Source organism: Nuphar pumila, chromosome 15, assembly GCF_984573655.1.
Source record: "Nuphar pumila chromosome 15, dmNupPumi1.hap1.1, whole genome shotgun sequence".
Lineage (NCBI taxonomy): Eukaryota > Viridiplantae > Streptophyta > Magnoliopsida > Nymphaeales > Nymphaeaceae > Nuphar > Nuphar pumila.
Window position 1 is genome coordinate 34,615,915 of NC_143263.1, and position 22,277 is coordinate 34,638,191.

Here is a 22,277-nt window from a genome sequence, read left to right on the forward strand (position 1 = left end):
TATTTTGTGTTTTTTTTCTTTTCGTTGTATCCTTTGCGATAGCCACCATGATTTTTGGCAACCATCTGGCACACGCAGAACACACCCATCTGTTGGAGGGGTCTCTACCATCTCCCCTGCCCTCTAATATTTTGCCTCTCGTCGAAGCTCCACTACTAGATGACAACTTCATTGCCCTTCACCCGAGCACCACCACCTCCAACAAGTCTCCTCCATCTCCATCTCTGACAACAACCATTTGATTCAATGTCAGGAAGCCACCCTGCTCCACGAGCGTCGCCGCACTTTCGGTAGCACAACCATCCTCTGGCAACGTCCACTCGACAGAGAGGAGTGGTTCCTCCACCCTTGACTCCAATGTCCACGATGAGGTCTCTGCCACCATTGGCACAAGCAACAAATTCGATTGAGAGAGGGGGTTCCTCCACCATCAATGGCACCTCTGTCTAGAAAAAGGTTTACTTGGTCTAACCGACGGGCAAGACCATGTTGTAGGGTGCTAGATAGAGTCTTAATTTCAACTGGATTCCTCGAAATCATCCCAGATATAAAGGGGTGGATTATTTTCCCAACTCTGTCTGACCATGGTCAGGTGATCGTGCAATGAGAAGGAGGTTTTAGATCAGTTCATCGATTTTCTTTCAAGCAGTGGTGGTTAACTGAACCAAAGTTTCATTCAGTGGTTGAGGGGTCGTGGACTTCGAGGGATCATGAAGACATGACTGCTATCTGATATCAAAAGAAGCTTTTGCGCCTAGCTAAGGATATTAAACTTTGGTTGCAAAGGCGGTCTGTGAGTAAGGTTCATGAGATGGCTGAATGGGAGGTAGAGATCTCATCATTGTTCACCCTATTATCTTCCACAAAAGGATTGTCGGACGAGCAGTTGAAGGGGTTGCAAAACAGACTTGCTGATCGGACGACGTTATTGAAACGTTGGAGGATAAAAGATGAGTTGAAATGAAAGCAGCGTGCTCGGGTGAAATGGTTGGCGACAGGGGATGAAAATACTCATTTTTTTCATTCATTTGCTTCTGATCGGTTTAGACAAAATATCCTTCAATCAATCATAATTGACAGGGTGTTGTGGGAAGGGTAGAATCTTGTGTCGGCGGTCTCTAACTATTTCGAGAAGCTTTATTCTATTTTTCCAAATATGGGGGGTAATATTGGGCATGAGTTATTTCCTTCTCTTCAACCGGATCAGGTCTTAACCTTGCAACGTAGGCTTTCAAAAAAAGAAATCATGAATGCAATTAAAGATTTGTCGGGTTGGAAGGCACCAGGAGTAGATGGTTTCCCTGTAGATTTTTTCAAAGTTTTTTTGAGAGTAGTGAAGAGTGATTTGTGTACAGTGTTTAATGAGTTTCATCGTAACTCTAGACTGCCTAGACAATGTCATGTCGAATTAATCTCCCTTATTCTAAAAGAAAGCGTCGCCATAAATATTATGCGCTTCTGTCCCATTTCCATAATGGGAGCCTTATATCGTATAGTCGCAAAGGTCTTAGCATCAAGACTAAAATTGATGGCATCTAATCTATTTTCTGATTTTCAGTTTGCTTTTATTCCAAATAGGCGAGTTCAGCAATCATATATCTCGGCTTCAGAGGTCATTCATTTCATGCACGCGAGTCGTACTCCTTACTTCGTGTTGAAGCTTGACTTTAATAAAGCATATGATTTTGTGTATTGGCCTTTTCTTTTGCAAGTGGTGAATCACATGGGATTCGGCAACCATTTTTTCAGATGGGTGTCAGAGCTCCTTACCAATGCACAAGTCATGGTGTCCATTAGCAGGGTAAAGGGTGAACAATTTTCATTATGGCATGACCTACGATAGGGATGTCTGTTGTCTCTGTTTTTGTTTAATATAGTGGCAGAAGGACTTGTGATGGTTCTTAGACACGCTCAAACAAGGGGTTTTGTACAGTCGTTGGATATTCAAGGTTTTTCTGGACATATTATACAATATGCAGATGCTATGCTAGTCTTTGAAAGGGCTTCACTGCAGCAGATACTTCATGTAAGGCTTATTCTTATGTTTTTTGCAGCTTTGTTCGGGCTGAGGCTCAATGAAAATAAGTGTTTGGTCACGCTTTTGAATGGCAATCCGACCAGTCAAAACGCAGTAGAAAAAATTTTCAACTGCGCTTTAGGGTCGTTGTCGATCAAGTACTTGCGGCTCCCCCTACAAGTCAAGTCAACCTCTAAAACATCATGGGCACCGGTTGTTGACAAGGTGTGTCATAAGCTTCAGTCTTGGCATGCCAGATATTTGTCTCTTGCAAGCAGGATTACTTTGATCAGGCATGTTTTGTCAGTGATTTTGGAATTCTTTATGTCGGTTTGTGTCATGCCAGTCAACGTTGAGCAACAGCTTAAGCGCGTCCTGTCAAGTTTTTTGTGACGTGGTGTAAATGGACCTTATAAGAGGCACTTGGTGGGATGGGACTCCATCGTTATGTCAAGGACTATGGATGGCTTAGGAATTTTTGCTTTGTGTAAAAGGAGTGTGGCATTGGCTATGAAGCAGTGTTGGTTGGCTCATACTTCACAGGATGCATGTGCAAACTTTCTCTGACTGAAATATGGTTTAATTGATTCGCTTATTGTTTGTCGGGGGGTTCGTGGACTATACACATCATATTTGAGGAAAATGTGGTTTAAGGCATTGTGTTTGTTTCTTGATAGGGATTTGGACGTGGGGGTAGACAGATCTTGGCTTCAATGGGCAATCTCAAATGCGGGAGTTTTCCAACTCCACAAGGTCTATCGTTCTCTTTTACCTCCAAGTCCGAACTGGATCTCAAAAAATGCTTTATGGGCGAAGGGACCATCTCTGAGGACCAAGGTATTGACTTGGTTGATTTTTCATGATCGAATACAAACCCATAACAATATCAAGAGGATGGGGTTTCAATTTTCCAGTTGGTGTGAGCTTTGTCGACAGGCTAAAGAAACCACACATCTTTTTTGGTCGTGTGAAGTGTTTCAAGAACTGTTTTCTATAACTTGGAGGGCTCCATCAGTTGTTGTGTGGGAGGGTTGCTTTGCGTTAGATCTTATCCTCGGCTCTGCTATAATTAGATGCGAAAAGAAGTGAAGGACTATTTGGAGAGTTTGGTTATTTACAATGTGGTGGTTCATATGGATGACCAGAAATGATGTTACTTTTCGAGATGTCCCGTTCAACCTTAACTGTTTGACTCATAGAGTCTTGGCTGATGTGTATGCTATCTTACGCATATATCTCAAAGACCTGTTTCTGCCTCCAATCGATCCTCATCTAGATGTCTGTGGTCCTTGATGAGTTTTTTTTTTGTGTTCGGGTTTTTCTGTTTTTGTGTAAATGGTGTTTTCATGTTTTGTTGTTGTGTTTGTGCCTGTGGGACTCAATGCTTTGTTGAGTTTCACTTTTAAGTAATGTTGATTGCTTTTCGACTTTGTCACCCGCTTGGTCCAGCCGGCTACTCTGCAATGCAGAATGGTTTTTGGGTGGGGACCACACACCTGAATCACATTGTCGTTGGATTCTCGCTCTTTGACACGTGCTACGAACTAAGAGGCCAGGATATGATGAAGGTGCCCACCATGGTGTTTCAGTTTGGCAACCAGGGGGGCGGGGGCAGATTTGTCGCTTTCGGTGAGCAATTGCTTGATTCGGTGAACATCGTCAGCTTCTTTCGCTTCACCTTTGTCAACAACACCAACAACTTCCCTGCACTCGGATTAGATCCCCACCAAGATCCAATCCACTTTGATGACCACGACCCAGATCTAGAACAACTGGTTGACTGACCGCCACGACCGTTCCTCTCTTTTTTTGTTTTCTTTTTTAGGTTTGCCTTTTCGATTAGTGAAGCTTAGTCGTCTGATAGGGTATGAACCGCTATTTTTTTTTTCTTCGCCCCTGATAGTAAGAACTACACAATCATTCAATCAACAAGCCTTTTTGACTCTGAACTCCCCTCTACAACAACCTCTCTCCAACTATCGCGTCTCTCTCATTTGTTGTCGTTTTTTGCAGCTGGACGAGCTCAGCAATTCCTGGGTTTTTCGAAGAGGGTTGTGTTTGTGTTGATCTTCATATGGTGATATCCATTGAGTTACTGTGCACACTGAAACCGTAGCTCTGATACCACTATTGGAATTCAGGGATCAGTGGTGTGCATAGTGTGTGATGAGAGAATAGAGAAAAAATAATGGGAGATCGAGGAATACCGGGAAACCGCCTATGTCAAGAGGATAAGCACATTGTAGGATGCCGTTGTATGTGCAAGTGATGGAAATATATAACCTCACTTGGAGTAGTTGTTCGCAATCCCAACTATAACTGTCGCTTTGGATTCCCAAACATACCGGGAATCCAATGTGTTGTGGGTCCAATACTATTTTAGTGGCTCACATTTCAAGGTACCACTGCCTAAGTGGGCCATAAGATTTTCAGTCATTGGATTTTCTTAAAAGATCTAATAATAAACTCTAGATATGATACAAAGATTCATATTTTTGATCCAATACACGGATCGAACTTTGGATCCAATAATAAATCCAACATATGACTTATGGGTTTCATGTGTAAGACCCAATGAACACATTGGATCCCTACCACGATCCAACATACCCCTACCAATTACATTCATTACATTTCACTGAGAAACCAATCCAAAGGTTTGTCTTTCTATACTCTGTCACGACCAAAGCAGCCCATTCGCACTAGAATACAAGCCCAATAGCTGCAACACTTGTCAACATGCACACAATTTTTTTTTTGAAGTACACATGCACACAATTGATATAATGAAAACTTGACATCATGTGCACAATATCCAAATACAAGTACAGAGGCAGACTTGCATGTCACCGTGTTCGTGCATGTCAGACGGTGTCAACAGTGAAACACCACCAAAATGGCGTGGCGTGACCCTGTGAAACAACCTTTGGTCAATATGATGCATCATTTGGTTGTAGGAGTCCGGCGGGATTTTTCTTCCGACGAGGCCGCAGACTTCCGGCATCCCTGTAGAGCGGTGGCCCTGCAAAAACAAAAACAAAAAAATATAGACAGTGTACCTGATGCTGCCATTTACGGAGGTCGGAGGTCGCCGGAGTTGATCGCCAGAATTTCTGCTCAGCCGGACTGCTGCTCTTCACGAGCCCAGGCTACCAGATGCAGTCGGTGAGTAGACCTTCGATCTCCTTTTCCACACACAGGGTCGCTCATGATACCCTGTACTTATATGCATAAGGTGGGAACAGTTATGCACCGTTCCCCTTTATCTCATGCTGATTTATCGGCAGGATCACCCCTCAATGGGGATGCATCCACATTGTGGATAACCACCACGTTAATCATGGTGGTTAATCCAACATTCTCCCACTTGATCCGGCGATAAATCTTTTTAACCAGAAAACCTTATGGAAATAACTTGATGAATAGAATGGCCTTTATATTCTATTCTAAAGGTCCTTAGTTGAATCTCTAATCCTTATGAGATTAACAACAACCATAATGAGAATCAAATGATTGAAAGTGATCACTTTATTTATATGCATATGTCAAAAAGAGTTTAACAATCTCATCCTCATTACATGTTCGGAATATAATCCCGGTGCTAGCCCTTTAGTAAGAGGATCAACGATCATCTCTTTGGTACCAATATTGACAATATGCACTAAATGATTCTTCGTCCTTTCTTTAACAACAAAATACTTTAATTCCATATGCTTGCATGACGTAGTACTTTTGTTGTTGTTTGAAAAGGACACCGCAGCTTCATTATCACAGTAGACCTTCAGTGGCTTCCCAATGGAATCGACCACCATTAACTGTGATATGAAGTTCTTTAACCATATAGTCTGTGAAGTAGTCTCGTACAATGTAATGAATTCTGCCTTCATGGTGTGGGTAGCAGTGGTCGTCTGCTTTCCACTCCTCCAAGAGATCGCTCCCCCAGCAAGTAAGAAGACGTACGCAGTAGTAGACTTTCTACTATCAAGGCATCCTCCTAAATCCGCATCTGAGTAGCCAATGACTTTGAGGTGATCAACTTTATGATACGTTAACATATAGTCTTTTGTCCCTTGCAAGTACCGCAAGACTTTCTTGGCAGCCTTCCAATGGGGTAAACCTGGATTAGACTGAAATCTGCCAAGTACCCCTACTGCAAAAGAAATATCTGGTCGAGAACATGTTTGCGCATAATGCAAGCTACCAACAACTGATGCATATGGATAAGCACTCATCTGTGCTTTGTCAATATCGTTCTGTAGACAATCCTTTAGGCTCAGCTTGTCACCTTTTGATATGGGTGTAGAAGTAGGAGAACAATTCTCCATCCCATATCGCTTTAACACCTTTTCTATATAGGATCTTTGGGAGAGGCCTAGAAACCCTTTTGCTCGGTCTCGACGAATCTCAATGTCAAGAACATAAGCAGCCTCACCCATATCTTTCATATCAAAATGTGATGCAAGAAACTGTTTTGTCTCTGAAAGTAACTTCATATCGTTGGTTGCAAGTAAGATATCATCCACATACAACATCAATATAATGAACTTACTCCCACTTTCCTTAAGGTATATACATGGATCAATAATGTTTTCTGTAAACCCGAAAGTCACAATGACTTGGGAAAATTTAATATACCATTGTCGGGAGGCCTGTTTAAGTCCATATATTGATTTGTTAAGCTTACAAACCAAATGATCATTTTCAGAGAAACCAAGAGGTTGTTCCATGTATACCTCTTCATTCAGATCCCCGTTGAGGAACGTTGTTTTCACATCCATCTGATGTAGCTCTAAGTGATAATGAGCTACGAGGGCCAGAATAATCCTCATTGACTCCTTAGTTAAGACAGAAGAAAATGTCTCATTATAGTCAATGCCCTCCATCTGGGTGAATCTTTTAGCAATCAATCTTGCTTTATGTCTCTCTATGTTACCTTTGGAGTCTTTCTTGGTCTTAAAGACCCATTTACACCCTACGGGCTTTACTCCTTTAGGTAACGTGACAAGATTCCACACTTGATTTTTAGCCATAGAGTCTAACTCTTCTTTCATGGCTTCAATCCAGTGCAAAGATTGTTTGCTTTCAACAGCTTCCATAAAAGTCAACGGGTCGTCATCCATATCTATGAAATCACCAGGCTCCTGAAGGTACACCACATAATCAGGATGTATGGCAGATCTCCTAATCCTTGTGGATCTCCAAACAGGTCGTTCCTCAGGCTCAGATGAAACCTGATCATCCTGCTCGTGCTCTTCCGCATTGTCCACAATAGGTTCACTTTGGATTTATGCATTAACAATTGAATGATCAACCACACCATCATTAGGAATAACAATGTGTTATCTTTCAATGTTTTTCTTAACAGGTGATGAAACTGGATCCTGTATTTCCTCAAAATCAATGGTTTGAAGTGCACTTAATCCTACTGAACCATCTTCTAGGAATTTAGCCTTATCCGTTTCAACAATCTGTGGTGAGTGAGATGGGCAATAAAACTTGTACCCTTTTGATCTTTCTGGATAACCAATGAAATATCCACTGGTTGTTCTTGGATCAAAGGCTTTAATGTGGGGGTTATACAGTTTAGCCTCTGCAGGACATCCCCATATGTGCATATAAGACAGTGATGGTTTCCTACCTGTCCACAGCTCGTAAGGAGTTTTAGGCACAGATTTCGTAGGAACCTTATTCAAAATATGCACAGCTGTCCTTAAGGCTTCACCCCACAACTTTATGGGAAGTGTTGAATAATTCAACATATCCCTGACCATTTCTTTAAGCGTACAATTTCTCCTTTCAGCTACACCATTCTGATAGGCACTACCAGGCATGGTATATTGAGGCACAATGCCTTCCTCTTTAAGAAATCGCGCTAATAGTCCTTCCCTTTGCCCCATCTCAGTAAATCTACCATAATATTCGCCACCTCTATCAGACCTGACTATTTTAATAACCTTATCGATTTGTTTCTCTACTTCTTTTTTAAATTCCTTAAACATCTGAAAAACATCAGATTTTTCGAAAATCAAGTAGAGATACATATACCGAGAATAGTCATCAATAAAGGTGACGAAATATTTTTCGCCTGTATAACAGGGGGAAAATGGTCCACATACATCCGTATGGACTATTTCTAATATCTCACTACTGCGTTTGGCACCCTCTTTATATGTGTTTGTATGCTTAGCCTTTATGCAATCAACACATGGGTCATTGTCAGTAAAATCTAGAGATTACAAGATCCCTTCATTTACCAGTCTCTTTATTCTTTTTTCAGAGATATGACCCAACCTTCGATGCCAAAGCATGTAAGATTTATTATCTGTCATGCTACGTTTATTTTCAACCAATGCGTATTCAGAAGTCAAAGACTCCTGAGTTTGGATCTTCATATTCAATCTATATAAACCATCATAAACAGATGCAGAACCAATTTCAATTGAATTTCTGAATATGAACAATTTGGAATTTTCAAACTTAAAACAATATCCAAATTTATCCAGCTTTGAAATTGAAATTAAGTTTCTACTATACGATGGAATATAAAAGACATCATGAAGATCTAAAACTACGCCCGTATCCAGAGTAATCCTACAGGTTCCAACACCCTTCACATGTGAACGCATCTTGTTTCCCGAATAGATGCTTTTCTCATGCATTGTTGGTTCCCTTCTGCTCAGGAACAACTGTAGACAGTTGAAAATATGAACAGTAGCACCAGAATCAATCCACCAGCTATTTTCAGGAATTTGTAATAAATTACATTCATGAGAAATAAATGACAAATTACCTCTCTTTTCCAACCACTTCTTGTACTTTATGCAATCTGCCTTTATGTGTCCCTTCTTCTTGCAAAAGAAGCACTTTATGGGAGCAGAGTTGGATTGCTTATCTTGGGATGACTTATCCCCAGTTGGCTTCTTCCTAGCATTTCTCTTAAATGCATTCTTAATTGGTCCTACCTTGGACGTATGAGAAGCCATATGTGCACTTTGCACATTCTCACCTTTCATCCTCTCTTTTTCTTCAACACACTTGGACATGAGTTGTACGAGATTTTGAAAGGTCTGTATTCCAAGGGTAAAGACGTTAGAACTAAATGCACTAGGAAAGAATCAGAGATGATGAGCTTTATGTCATTCAGCTGAGACGCTATGTTTCTCATCTCCAAAATGTGCTGGCGAATGTTTCCCCCTCCAGTATATTTCATAGATATCAGTTTTGACATCAGGGTACTGGCTCTGGCCTTGTTTGAACTCACAAATTGTGCCTCAATGGCATTCATGAATTCCCTCACTGTTCTGCATTGTGGGATAGCACTCTGAATGTTCTTAGCTACTTTAGATTGCAAAAGCAACAAGCTAAGTCTATTCGAGCGCTCCCACTTCTCAAAAACAATCTTTTGATCAACAGTACTCTGATCAGTGAGGGCAGCGGGTTCATCTATCCTTAGGGCCAGATCTAGATCCATATACCCTAATGCAAATAAAACAGTTTCTTTCCAATCACTAAAATTGGATCCATCTAGAAAAGGTATAGAGCTAGAGCCATCTAAAATCACAAAACTAGAAACTGCATGACAAAAGACAAGTATCAAGAAACATTCATATGAGACTAAAACTTTAGTGGAAAAAGCAAAATAATAAAGGCCCTTGATATGCTTCTTTTCAGGCGAGTGAAGGGGGTCATCGGAGTCCAACTTTGGTAAGAGCTCCGACATGCGAAACCACTTCGCCTACCGACCATATTCGGTAAAACTAAGGTTATTGTGAAGATAGACCATCAACACAAGGTATCTTTGGATACACATGTGTGATGTATCTCGACATATTTACCTTATTCTACCCTACTTAAATTCCAAACACGATAAAACTACCTTTGGGTCGTCTATCGTTTCATGAATATAAGTACAATGTGCATATTGGCTTAGGAACTGTATGATAGTATAAAATTCATTTATGACTCACGTGTATTCAGTCACTTTGGTGACATGAAAACACTGATTCAATTAACTATCCTTAATGCTAATATGCAAAATTATATCTTAAAATAGTCCGTAAACCGAATGGACTAGACATATGACCCTCGAAATGGTTCTTAAACTGAATGAATCAGTCATATGTTTCACGAACCGGTCTTAAAGCACTCTGAACCGGTCTGAAACAGCCCCAAACCGGTCATCCAAGGGTCCGAACCGGTTCTGAACCTTATGAATCGGGTCAAATATGAACAAAAGTTCATTAAAACCCTATAACCGTATGCCAAAACCCCTATATTTTCTTATATTTAAGAAAACAGGGTCTTAGCATCTCGGAACCGGTGAGAAACTGGAAGGAACCGGTCAAAAACGACTCTGAACCGGTCCCGGAAGGGGACTGAGTCAGTCCCTGATCCGGTTCAGGCCAAATAGTGCCTGGACCCTTCTGGATCCGGGTCAGACCCGACTGCTAACTGGATCCGGGTCAGACCTGGGGTTATCCAGATCCGGGTCGGACCCGGTTGCTTCTGGATCCGGGTCAGACCCGGTACTGGCCGGATTCGGGTCAAACCCGGTACTGACCGGATCCGGGTCAGACCCGGTACTGACCGGATCCGGGTCGGACCCGGTTATAACCGAATCCGAGGCGGACCCGGTACAAACCGGATCCGGGTCTAACCTGGCTCAAATTGGATCCGAGTCGGACCCGGTAACCGCTGGATCCGGGTTTACCTTATCCAGGTCGGACCCGAGCGGGTCCCCACCCGAATCCCTGATCTGATCCGAATCACCTTATGGATCGGATTCGGGTGAGCGGGTCCGGTTCAAAAAATGAACCCGACCCGAAAAACAAAACAAAAATGATAAGATCGAATTAGGGTTCAGAAAACCCTAATTCGACCCTTTTCATTTGTTGCAGGGTGTTGCCGCCGCCTGCCGGCAACCAACGCCGGCGCCTGCCGGTGATCAATGTCGTCGTCCACCGGCGACCAACGCCGCCATCCGCCGGCGACCAACGCTGCCATCAGATGGCGCCCTTCTTCGGCGAAAGCATCCATCCGCCGGCCAAAACCAATGCCGCAGAAGATTTCAGAAATCCGGCGACTCAAAAAATCGCCGGCGACAGCTCCCGCAGCCTCCTAATGGCGGATGAAGAAGAAGATGCCGGCGGGATCCTCGCCGACAGGAAAAACCCTCAAAAACCAGAGGTAAGTATTTTTTTTTATATATATATTGTCGCCCAACGGCGACAGTCGCCGATGCCGGCGACAGGCACCGGTGCCGGCGACAGGCGCCGGTGACCAGCAGCAGGGTCACCCCACGGTGACCTGCGTTTTTGGTCAAAACCGGAGCACACCCCGCGGCGGAAGCGGGGTGTGGGCCCATAACCCAATGTAGGAGTCCGGCGGGGTTTTTCTTCCGGCGAGGCCGCAGACTTCCGGCATCCCTGTAGAGCGGTGGCCCTGCAAAAACAAAAACAAAAAAATATAGACAGCGTACCTGATGCTGCCATTTACGGAGGTCGGAGGTCGCCGGAGTTGATCGCCGGAATTTTTGCTCAGCCGGACTGCTGCCCTTCACGAGCCCAGGCTACCAGATGCAGTCGGTGAGTAGACCTTCGATCTCCTTTTCCACACACAGGGTCGCTCATGATACCCTGTACTTATATGCATAAGGTGGGAACAGTTATGCACCATTCCCCTTTATCTCATGCTGATTTATCGGCAGAATCACCCCTCAATGGGGATGTATCCACATTGTGGATAACCACCACGTTAATCGTGGTGGTTAATCCAACATTGGTGTCAAGAAATTTGTTGTTAGTCATACCCTGAGAATGTGTATGAACTCGATAGGGGTGATGGTTATGGATGATGGATGAACAAATTGCAAGAAGAAGGACCATTGACAATATTAGATTGCTTTAGCTTTTATGCTTTCTGTATGATCCTAACATAAATCAATATCTTGAACAAGCACCATGGATCAGCATGCTTGATTAGACTAAATTATATAGTTATATAATCTCGATTGATTTGTGTAGCATGAGATTGTGATTCATTTTTTTTTTAATGAGAACCGGGTCACTTAATGGGCCCGGCTCCCTGTGAGGTAAAACTAACTTTTGATCACTTTAATCATGTATCCATGGGACACGAGGGCTCCGTGCACTTGGCTAGGTGGGTTGGCTTTAGTTGTCCCCCACCTCATGGATGAAAGCAGGGTTAAGACGTTCCCTTCAGACAGGAATGGAGCACCTGAAGTTTTTACATATATGCGGGGATGTTAGTGAAAGGACGATTGAGTTCCTTGAGGGTGTGTTTGATTCATGAGACAAACGCCGTGAGGACAGAACATCCAATTTATGAATGAAGTATCTGATCCAAAAGATAAGATATGGTTGCAAGTTGCAACATTTTTATTTTTTCTGAAAGGCAAGCTGGGGTTAGGCAGACCCCCACCAGTTATTAATCAACCGGGTTTTGAACTTGCAACACAAGGTGACGTGCACTAACTGTTCGGACAGACAAGTCTAGCCTCCGTTGGTTTGCAAGTCGTAAATTGTTTAACAAGTTATATGATATATCAAAATTGTGCAATTAATTTTGTAGGTCTTTTGATCACAATCAATCCAAAAGTACCCAGTATTCCTCAATTAGGTGGGTGTCATATCATTGGAAGCTTTTTTAAGAACCATAATTTCTTTTGTATTCTATGGGTAGGTGAATGATTATCTCTATCAAAGTTATATACTAAGAGAAGAGTTCATAAGTGTATGCTTCATATATATATATATATATATATATATATATATATATATATATATATATATATATAGAGAGAGAGAGAGAGAGAGAGAGAGAGAGAATATTTGCTAATAATAAAGGTAAGGAACTAATGAGCCAGAAATCATAGGTTCAAGTTGTATAGACTCAATTTAACATGTCTTCAGCATGCATGGTGTATTTGCTAAGATCAAGCCTTGGATCGTGCTTTTCAGATCAAGCCATTCTTTTACCCTTAATCCCAAAAAAATATTCAAAATTTTGAAATTTCTTATGGACTTTCTGTCTTTTTTCTGTAAACTGCTAAAGAAATATCTACTCTTTCCATTGGAGATTAACTCAAGTTAAATTTCTGTTAAGATGAATTAAATATCAATAATGCCCTCAAAAGACTAAATGTTTTTCCATGTCCTTTCTAAGGATAAATAAGTATGCTTCCACTTCAAAGGGCAATATAAAGAACTGGAAAAAATAAATTTTTCCAAGATGTCGGCAGTTAACCTGTGGTTTTTATTGGGCAGTTTCAGTAAACCTGAATCTTATATCGGGAAATTAAAAAAAAAAAATGATGCATTCTTGCATTTAGGGGCAAAAAAGTTTGTACCTAAATGAATTTTTTCCAATTTTTTTTTTTTATCTTCTAAACCTGGCCAACCTACCGTACCAAATATTCATGAATTATAAGGGTCTTATTGGAAACTAAATATGTGTCCAATATCATTCACTTTTGCATACTATGGGTGATAAGAGGATGAGCTCGCTCTAAAAGTTCCTTTTTTATTATTCCAAAGTGGTCCACTTATTATATATTATACCGCAGCACAAGGAAAAAAAGACCATTTGACTTCATTTTGCATTTGTTTACTCTTCCATCGCCTTTTTTTTTAGGCTAGAACCGTACTCATGTCATTTTCACAATATCATTTTCAAAGCTTTGAAACGAGTAACATCTTTACTTTTAAAATAAATGGTAATTGACCAATCTTTAGAACACAAAATAATAAGTTTATCAAACCAAGATTTGATGGGCAATGGTTTGGTTTATAAAGTAGGGGAAGTTCATATTGGCCCGTGTAAAGATGTGCTACCTCATCAATACCAAATAGAAGGATTGAAAAATGAGACAAGCGTCAACTAGTATGAGGAGGATTATCTTAATCCGTACCCTAATGCCAATCTGTTTCAACTTGAAAATTTTGGTCTATCATTTGCTGATACATTTATTTTTTTCTATTTTTGAGAAGTGGTGTTGAAAGGTAGGGTGGACATCAGGCCGGCCTGGCCCAATTTTATTAGGGCTTGATGGGGCCGACCCATATCCTGACTTGAGCTTAGCCCAACCCTGTTATAATGGGCTTGGGTTGAGTTGGGGCTAGGTCCTTTAAGCCTCACTTAGCTAACAGGCTGAGCCTATTGGGCCGTGTATTTTACATATGAGTTTGGCATATTTCGAGGCCGATTACTTAAATGAGCTAGACCTACTCTGAGTTTAATCTGGCCTGAGTTGCATTTTTCATCCTGGGCTCGACCCATAATGGGCGGGATACCGTACAGCCCCTCGAGCATCGGGCCTAATATTCACCCTTATTGAAAGGTAGGGTTGGAAAATCAATCAAACTAATCGAACACAAAGTGTTTATGCTCAAGCCATTTACCATTAGGTGTTCGAATTCGTGCTTGTGTTCGTACCTAGATTAGTAGAATAGAGCCGACCTCAAGTTTGGCCTTGAGCTAGACGAGCTGGCTGGTGTAAAAAAAAGGTGCATATATTTTATAGAATAAAACCAATGATATTTCAATTTTAAACCTTTATTTTGAGAGGCATAAGGGTATATATTTTATCGAAAATTATCGTGATAAAAATGACGTGTTTATCTAAAGACTCCATAATTAACAAAAATCCACTCGATAAACAAAACCACAAATATTCAGATATAAAAGAATCATTTTAACCTTCACATGTGTGAATTTTCTCTAGATAGGTGAATTTCTTTCGAAATGTGTCAAAGTATTGTATTCAAGATATTTAACATACTTTGTCACTAGTTTTCAACCAAAAAAATAAAGGATTTTGAAAAAATACAAAAAAATAAAGAAATTAAACAGAAATGTCTTTCCAATAACACCTTATTCGCTTGAAAATGATGAATGAGTGATGAGATACATCCCTAACATCGTTTCTAAAATAGGAGATGAACAAGCAAGATTGCACCTATTTTGATTATTTTATACTATTTTTTGGCCATCTGCGCCAACAATCTGCAAAAAATAATAAAGAAAAAATATAGATCGAGGCGTTAGCTTTTCAACACCACTAAGATTACCTTTATCTAATGAGCGGTTGAAAAGAAACGTTCTCTAAAAGGTAGAATGTTTGGTTGTTTCTATCTGCAAAGCATGTTTTTGTTTTTGTCTTAAAACTCTAAAAAGGAGAACTCTAAAGGGGTTTTCAATTCTAACTCAAAACAATAAAGTTATAAGTTTGTGTCTCAACTTTTCAACGACTATAAAAATGCAAGTTTACGATGTCAGATAAGATAAATATAGTTTGAAAACAAAAACTGTTTTGCAAAAATTATGCGAATTTACTATATATATATATATAGCAATGGTAATATATCCCTAACATCCCTGCCCCATGTCGTACTCGATGGAATTTTTTTCAAAAATATATACCGTTGATTCTAGAACCTTATAAAACCTATCCACGCATCGGAATCAAATGATCCAAGATGCAATTTCTATAAAAACAAGTACGTAGAACACATTTGTAAGGTTAGAATTTTGAAAAAATATCATTTTTTTTTAAAACAACCATCTTGTACTATTTGGTCATTGATGGGTCTAGTATCTTCACATTTTCATATATATATATATATATATATATATATATATATATATATATAGAGAGAGAGAGAGAGAGAGAGAGAGAGATTTTCTCATAAACATGTAAATTTTTTTATTTATACGTAGATTTTCTGTTAAACATGAATTTTCTTCTAAATATATGCAAAGTTCCTCTTATATATACGGATTTCCTCCTCAACATATGCAATCTGTTCATATATGAGGAACTTCACATATATTTAGCATGAAATTCACTTATATATGAGAAAATTTCTATATTCGCATATTTTAAAAGAAAATTCACATGTTTAAAAGAAAATCGATATATATATATGAGGAACTTCACATATATTTAGGAGGAAATATATATATATATATATATATATATATATATATATATATATATATATATATATATATATATATATATGTGAGGAAATTCACATGTTTAAGTGAAAATCCACATGTATATGAGGAGCTTCACATATATTTAGGAGAAAATCCACGTATATATGATGAAATTCATATGTTTAGGAGAAAAATCACTTATATATGAGACAATTCGCATATTCACATATTTTATGAAGAAATTCACATGTTTAGACAAATATTTGCATATATAAGAGGAACTTCACATATATTTTGGAGAAATCCGCATATGTAGGAGGAACTTCACATATAATTAGGAAAAAAATCACATATATTAGAAAATCCATGTATATTTAAGAAAATTCACATATATATGAAGAAATTCACATGTTTAGCAGAACATCTATATATATAAGAGGAACTTCGCATATATACGAGAAAATTTGCATATTTACATATTTTTTGTAAAACAATTTTGTGTTCTCAAATTTGTATCTTTCTAATCCAATATCAAAAACTTGTGTTTTTACGGTTTTTGAAACACTAAGACACAAGCTTATAACTTTACTATTTTGAGTAAAAGCCAAAAACCCTTCTAGAACGTAGGGTTTTCGTTTTTGAGTTCTAAGACTAGAACAAGAACATTCTCTGCAGACAAGAACAACCGAGTATTCTATTTTTTAGAAGATTTTTCTTTTCAACTGCTCATCAGATCGAGGTGATCTTTGTGGCATTGAAAAACTATTGCCCCAATTTATCTTTTTCTTTTTATTGTTTTTTTTAGTTTCTTTACATAGGTGGTCAAAAAATAGTATAAAATAATAAAGATAAGTGCAACTATGCCTATTTATATCCTATTTTAGAAACATTGTCGGGGTTATATCTCGTTGTCCTTTTCATTATTTTTCATCAAATCATGTGTTGTTGGAAAGGCATTTCTGTCTAATTTATTTGTTATTTTTTGTATTTTTTCTAAAATCCTTCATTTTCTATTCAAAAATCAGTGATTGGTAAAGATCTTGAATGCAATACTGAAGCATATATTTGAAAGAAAACTCACATATCTAAAGAAAATTTGTACATGCGAAGGTTAAAATAACATAGCGAGGTTTTTAAAAATTATAGAAAATTTTGAAAAAAAAAACATTTTTCCATATAATAAGAACATTTTTCGTATATTTAATAAAATAAAACCAATGATATTACCACCACCGGGGTTCCCTCCAAGGCCAGCGAGGTCGTTGTGAGGATGCTGAGATGAAGGTACTGGATCAAATTTCGTGGGTGCTAGTAACAAATTCTTAACGAGGAACTAAATCAAACCCCTATGGTGCCAGTACCCTCGTGGCGGACCCAATCAGACCCCTTCTTTTTAACCAATCCTTGAGTAGGGTATGCTTCGAGTCAGGTTTGGGTCATAGTTGACAGCCTTACCTCTAGGGGTAGCAAAACCTGACCCGACCTACCAACACGCCTCTTAGGCGGGTTCTAGTTTGGCTTAAACTAACCCGTTTAATAAATGGGTTGACCCGCCTAACCCGTTTATTAAACGGGTCAGGTTCATGTTAGAGGTATGCCAACCCGCCAACCCGGCTGACCCATTTAATAAACGGGTTAGGCAGGCGGTCAACCCGTTTACCCGAACCCGGCCCGCCAACCCGTTTACCTGACCCAACCCGTTTATTAAACGGGTTGCGGGTCATGTTGGGTTACCCATTTAATAAACGGGTCGGGTTGGTGCCTAGGTATTGAAGGGAGTTGGAGGTTCAGAGGTTGTGGGTGATGTGCAGAAGCAGGAAACCAGCGATTTTCAAGATGCACGTAGTGGCCCACACTTTTTCTCCCTTATACCAGATGTTGTTGGCAGACTTATGAGCAAGCTTGTTGATTTTATTCCTGTAGATCAAACTTATGACTGAGAAAAATAGGCCTCCACATAGAATTTCTTGCCCACTTTGGTCCTAGAGTTGGAGCTTGTCGGGAGAAAAAAGAAAAGAACACTGAAGAGTTAGCTTTCTGGGTGGATCTTATGCAGAAACAACTGCAATGAGCTATTGATAGGGAAAGAATATGGTCAAGACTCACAACATGTAAAACTATTGAGGTTAGAGATTTTGATTTTCCCGAGGAAATCTTGTTCTTGTTTCTTCATTTTATCGTTGAATTCAGGTTGTCCTTATTGGGACATATATAGTCAGTATTTCTTGTATGTTTTTACCAATATTTGGATTCTTCGTTGCACTAGGAAGGAGTACCCAATCCTTTTTGTCAACTAATGGTGTTGATACGAAGGATGATTCTGTTGAAAATTTCATAAGGTTTTGTTTAATTTTTGACAGACTTTATTGTGTGATTCTGCCTTTGAATTGCATTGGTGTTGCTTCTTTCTTGGCGAATAATTCAATATTGTTCTCATGGCTATTCTAGGTATCTAATAGGTGGAAGTGTGTTACATGTTTTTAATAATAAAAATTATGATATTATTTTTCCCATTAGGTGGTTTGTGAAGAATTAGAGTGGCTTCGCTTCTATTCAAATAGTTCAGGCAATGAGTCATATCAAGCACTTGCCAAGGTTTGTTTATAGTTCCTTGCATAAGTGCAATCAGATCTTTTTCAGGTGGATGTTGTTGCTTAACCTTTTGTGTATGATTTGTTTTAAAACATGTGAACTTCATTATCTAATACATGTCTGGCTTTTAGAATTGGCAGGCTATGCTCTTTATGAATTTCACTAGTCAAAATTTTGAGAGTTTCAAGTCTAAATATCATGCTACTGCTGGGGAGTACAAAGGAAAGGGTGGGAGTTTCTTGCTTGGTGATGTTGAGACTAGTCAAGGGGCTTTTCAGGTGTTCTAGCTACAATGATATGAAATTTGTATGACTTGCACGTGACCTTGATATATAAATGAAGGATGAGAAAATGTTTATTGTTGGAATTTCACTTAGGATTAATGTTGGTATTAGCTGGTGTCAATTTTGATCTTTTGAATGTACTTGAAGTCTCTTCTAGCTTTTCTTGATAATATAATTCAAACTGGAGTTGATATCCCTGATATTTTGCTATTTGATACTTTGTATGGTCATGAATTGAATTTGCATGGACTGTGTGAGCTGCAGGGGACTTGCATTTCTCCATCATGTGGTAGGTGTGGTTGAGCTCTTGCAGTTTTTTTATACATTAGTAGGCTTTTCTAAAGTAATACATCATGAAATTTAAACTACATGACCAGCTCCCCTTCTTAGTTGACTATATCTCTAATTGCTCCTTGATTTTTATCATTTATTAGAGATCTTTGATTTTTTTGATCATGCTACTTATTGTAATTTGGTTTGAGAACTAGAAGTTCATGGTGTCTAATTTGAATTTTGGTTCCAGAATCTAGCGTTGCAATTGACTTGGAACTTAGCCTGCATACTTAATTGGCCCAATTAATTCTTGGCCGGCATACTTGGTATTGTAGACTCACTTAGGCCTTCCAGTACACAGCCTAGTCACCTGAGTCTCAGTTTGAGTTTTGATCTAGTTGGGCAAGTAGCCAAGCCTCTGGTGATTTGATCACGTTTGTAGCTTTGCTTGGCCAAGCCACATAAGACTTAAGTTTCATGGGCTTAGTTGGAAGTCAATTTGTGCTAAGTCCCAGTCATTAATCAACCTTTATTTCTTTAGAGTCCAGATTTTTTCATTTGTCAAAATTCAAAAGTCATTAGCTATGTTTAGTAAGTTGCTTTTGATTATTTTGGAGCCATGTCTAACTAAAGTTGTTGATTTTTTTATTTTTCATGTTATCCTAGTTATGAAGTGACTTATGTCAACTTGTAGATTTTGTTTTGCAGGTAATGGACAAAAGTAATTTCAAGATTGTTACTGATGAGGAAATAGAGGTTGCTCGCTTTGGGAAATATCTTCTGAATCTTCCCATTTCAGTTGATGAATCAAAGGTTTATACTTCCTGTCCATTTGCATTGCCTATATATCTGTACCATTGTTTTTTTAATCATCACCATATCTCTCTCTCTCTCTCTTCCATTTTCTCAATGTTGAGTATTTGCTGGATCTTTTGGGCATAAGTGCAATCAGGTATTTTTTGTATGATTTGTTTTAGAACATGTGAACTTCATTATCTGCTACATGTTTGGCTTTTGGAATTGGCAGGCTATGCTCTTTATGAATTTCACTAGTCAAAATTCTAAGAGTTTCAAGTCTAAATATCATGCTACTGCTGGGGAGTACAAAGGAAAGGGTGGGAGTTTCTTGCTTGGTGATGTTGAGACTAGTCAAGGGGCTTTTCAGGTGGTCATCCTTCTTATCACGTTTCTCTGAGATTATACGCAATTCTATGCTCTATTTCTATGTTGTGGCTTTTTTCCTGTATAGAACACAGTGATAATTTCTTTAAATAGTACTTTGGTCTTAAATAAGATCAAGTATCAATTATCGTCATACAAAATATGGATGGTGAGAAGTTTCTCAAGGCCAAAGTAGAACTTAATGCTTAATGCTTGCTCATTTGTCTCAAATTTTTAAGGTATCTCATATGCACTTAGCTTAATCTACTGCAGCTTTTGCTTAGAGAGCTCATTGAACAGTTCTAAGGTTAGAGAGAAGGTTCTGGTTTGTCGAACATTGAAAAGTTTACTTGTTTCAAACATTATCAATTGTTAAGATGTACCAAGCTTTTGATAGAGATATTTTCATTTGACTAATTTTCAACTTCTTTGATGATTAATAAAACTTATAATTTCTAGCATTATGGATTTTTTCACGATTGCTTTGTTATTAAGGCTAAATGTTGTTGATGGCAATCTTGTGTCGCTATAAACTAATTTGAAAATCAGATTTGGGGCAAAAACCAATTTGATGTTCATATTCGGGGCAAAATCCAATTAGAGATCCAAATTTGAGGCAAAAATCTAATTTGAGATTCATATTTGGGGCCAAAATTCAATTTGAGATCCATATTCAAGGCAAAAATACATATTCATGGCAAATATTCAATTCGAGATCCATATTTTGAGGCAATAATCTATATTTGGGGCAAAAACCCAATTCGAGATCCATATTCAAGGCAAAAATCGAATTTGAGATCCATATTCGAGGCAAAAATACATATTCAGGGCAAATATCCAATTCGAGATCCATATTTTGATACAAAAATCCATATTTGGGGCAAAAATCCAATTAGAGATCAATATTCAGGGCAAAAATCCAATTTGAGATCTTTATTTGGAGCAAAAATCCATATTCGGGGCAAAAATCTCATTTGAAATCCATATTTGGAGCAAAAATCCAATTTTGAATCCATATTTAGGGCAAATATTCATGATTTTAAATATAATTTCATAATTGGATCTATATTCAGGCAAAAAAACATAATAAACTTATTAAAACATGTAAAATGGTGGATGGACCGGGTCATACGATCCAAAATGAAGTAATTTAACCCATTATCTTGTTTGCACATCATCATCAAACAACGGACATTTGAAACATAGCATTTGAGTACGGTCCAAACAAACGTTGGACTTGGAACAGTTGTTACAGAACGAACATAACCAATGTTTTGTTTATTTTGTCCAACCATGGACAAGCCATCAAACATACCTTAATGGGCTTGAAGAGTGTATGACGACAAATAAGAAGACCCGATTAAGACCTGGGTTCGGACCCGAAGGTTCGATTAAGACATGGATCCGAGTATATTTTGTAAAATTTTATATCAGACTTGAGCCCTACCCAAGTTTCGATTAAGACCCTCATTTTTTCAATGTAAAAATGAAAAAAAATAGTATTTTACCCGGTATAGCCCGGGACTAGTTCATGTAGTTCTTATCGAGTTCGGGTATGGTTTCTCTTATGGTAGGTCCAATTAAACCCGAGTTCGAACCCCCGAAAATCAGGGTTAGGTCTGGTTCCACATGGGTACAAACCAAATCAAACCCGTTGATACCTTATGTAACACCCTAGACATTGAGACTATCACTCTGCCTTCCGTGCTCCATCCAAGCGACTGAAAATGGTGTTTTGATGTGTCAATTTAAAGCACCACACTGTTAGTGAATGTCGCAATGCACTTTCAATAGGTCAATCCATCGATAGATCAAAGAAACAAAAACCAAGAAGAAAAAATGAGCCACACAAAAAGAATTTTATGTGATTCCGACAAAAGTTGCCAGCATCCACAATTACATTAGATATACACATCCATTATAAAAGACGAATTGCACTATTTAAATACAAGAAGTCTAAGACAACTTATTTTGGATAAAATTATAGAACT

At 38.8% G+C, this 22,277-nt stretch overlaps 1 protein-coding gene across 1 annotated transcript; it reads left to right on the top strand.

Moving 5' to 3' along the window:
• The first annotated feature begins 811 nt into the window (after positions 1–811).
• On the top strand, positions 812–20,320 carry LOC149815095 (protein disulfide-isomerase-like). Its single transcript, XM_089990477.1, has 6 exons — positions 812–924; positions 10,915–11,203; positions 18,494–18,571; positions 18,700–18,846; positions 19,834–19,938; positions 20,153–20,320. The coding sequence occupies exons 1-6, from the start codon at positions 812–814 to the stop codon at positions 20,318–20,320; spliced, it is 900 nt and encodes a 299-aa protein (XP_089846603.1).
• The last annotated feature ends 1,957 nt before the right edge of the window (positions 20,321–22,277 follow it).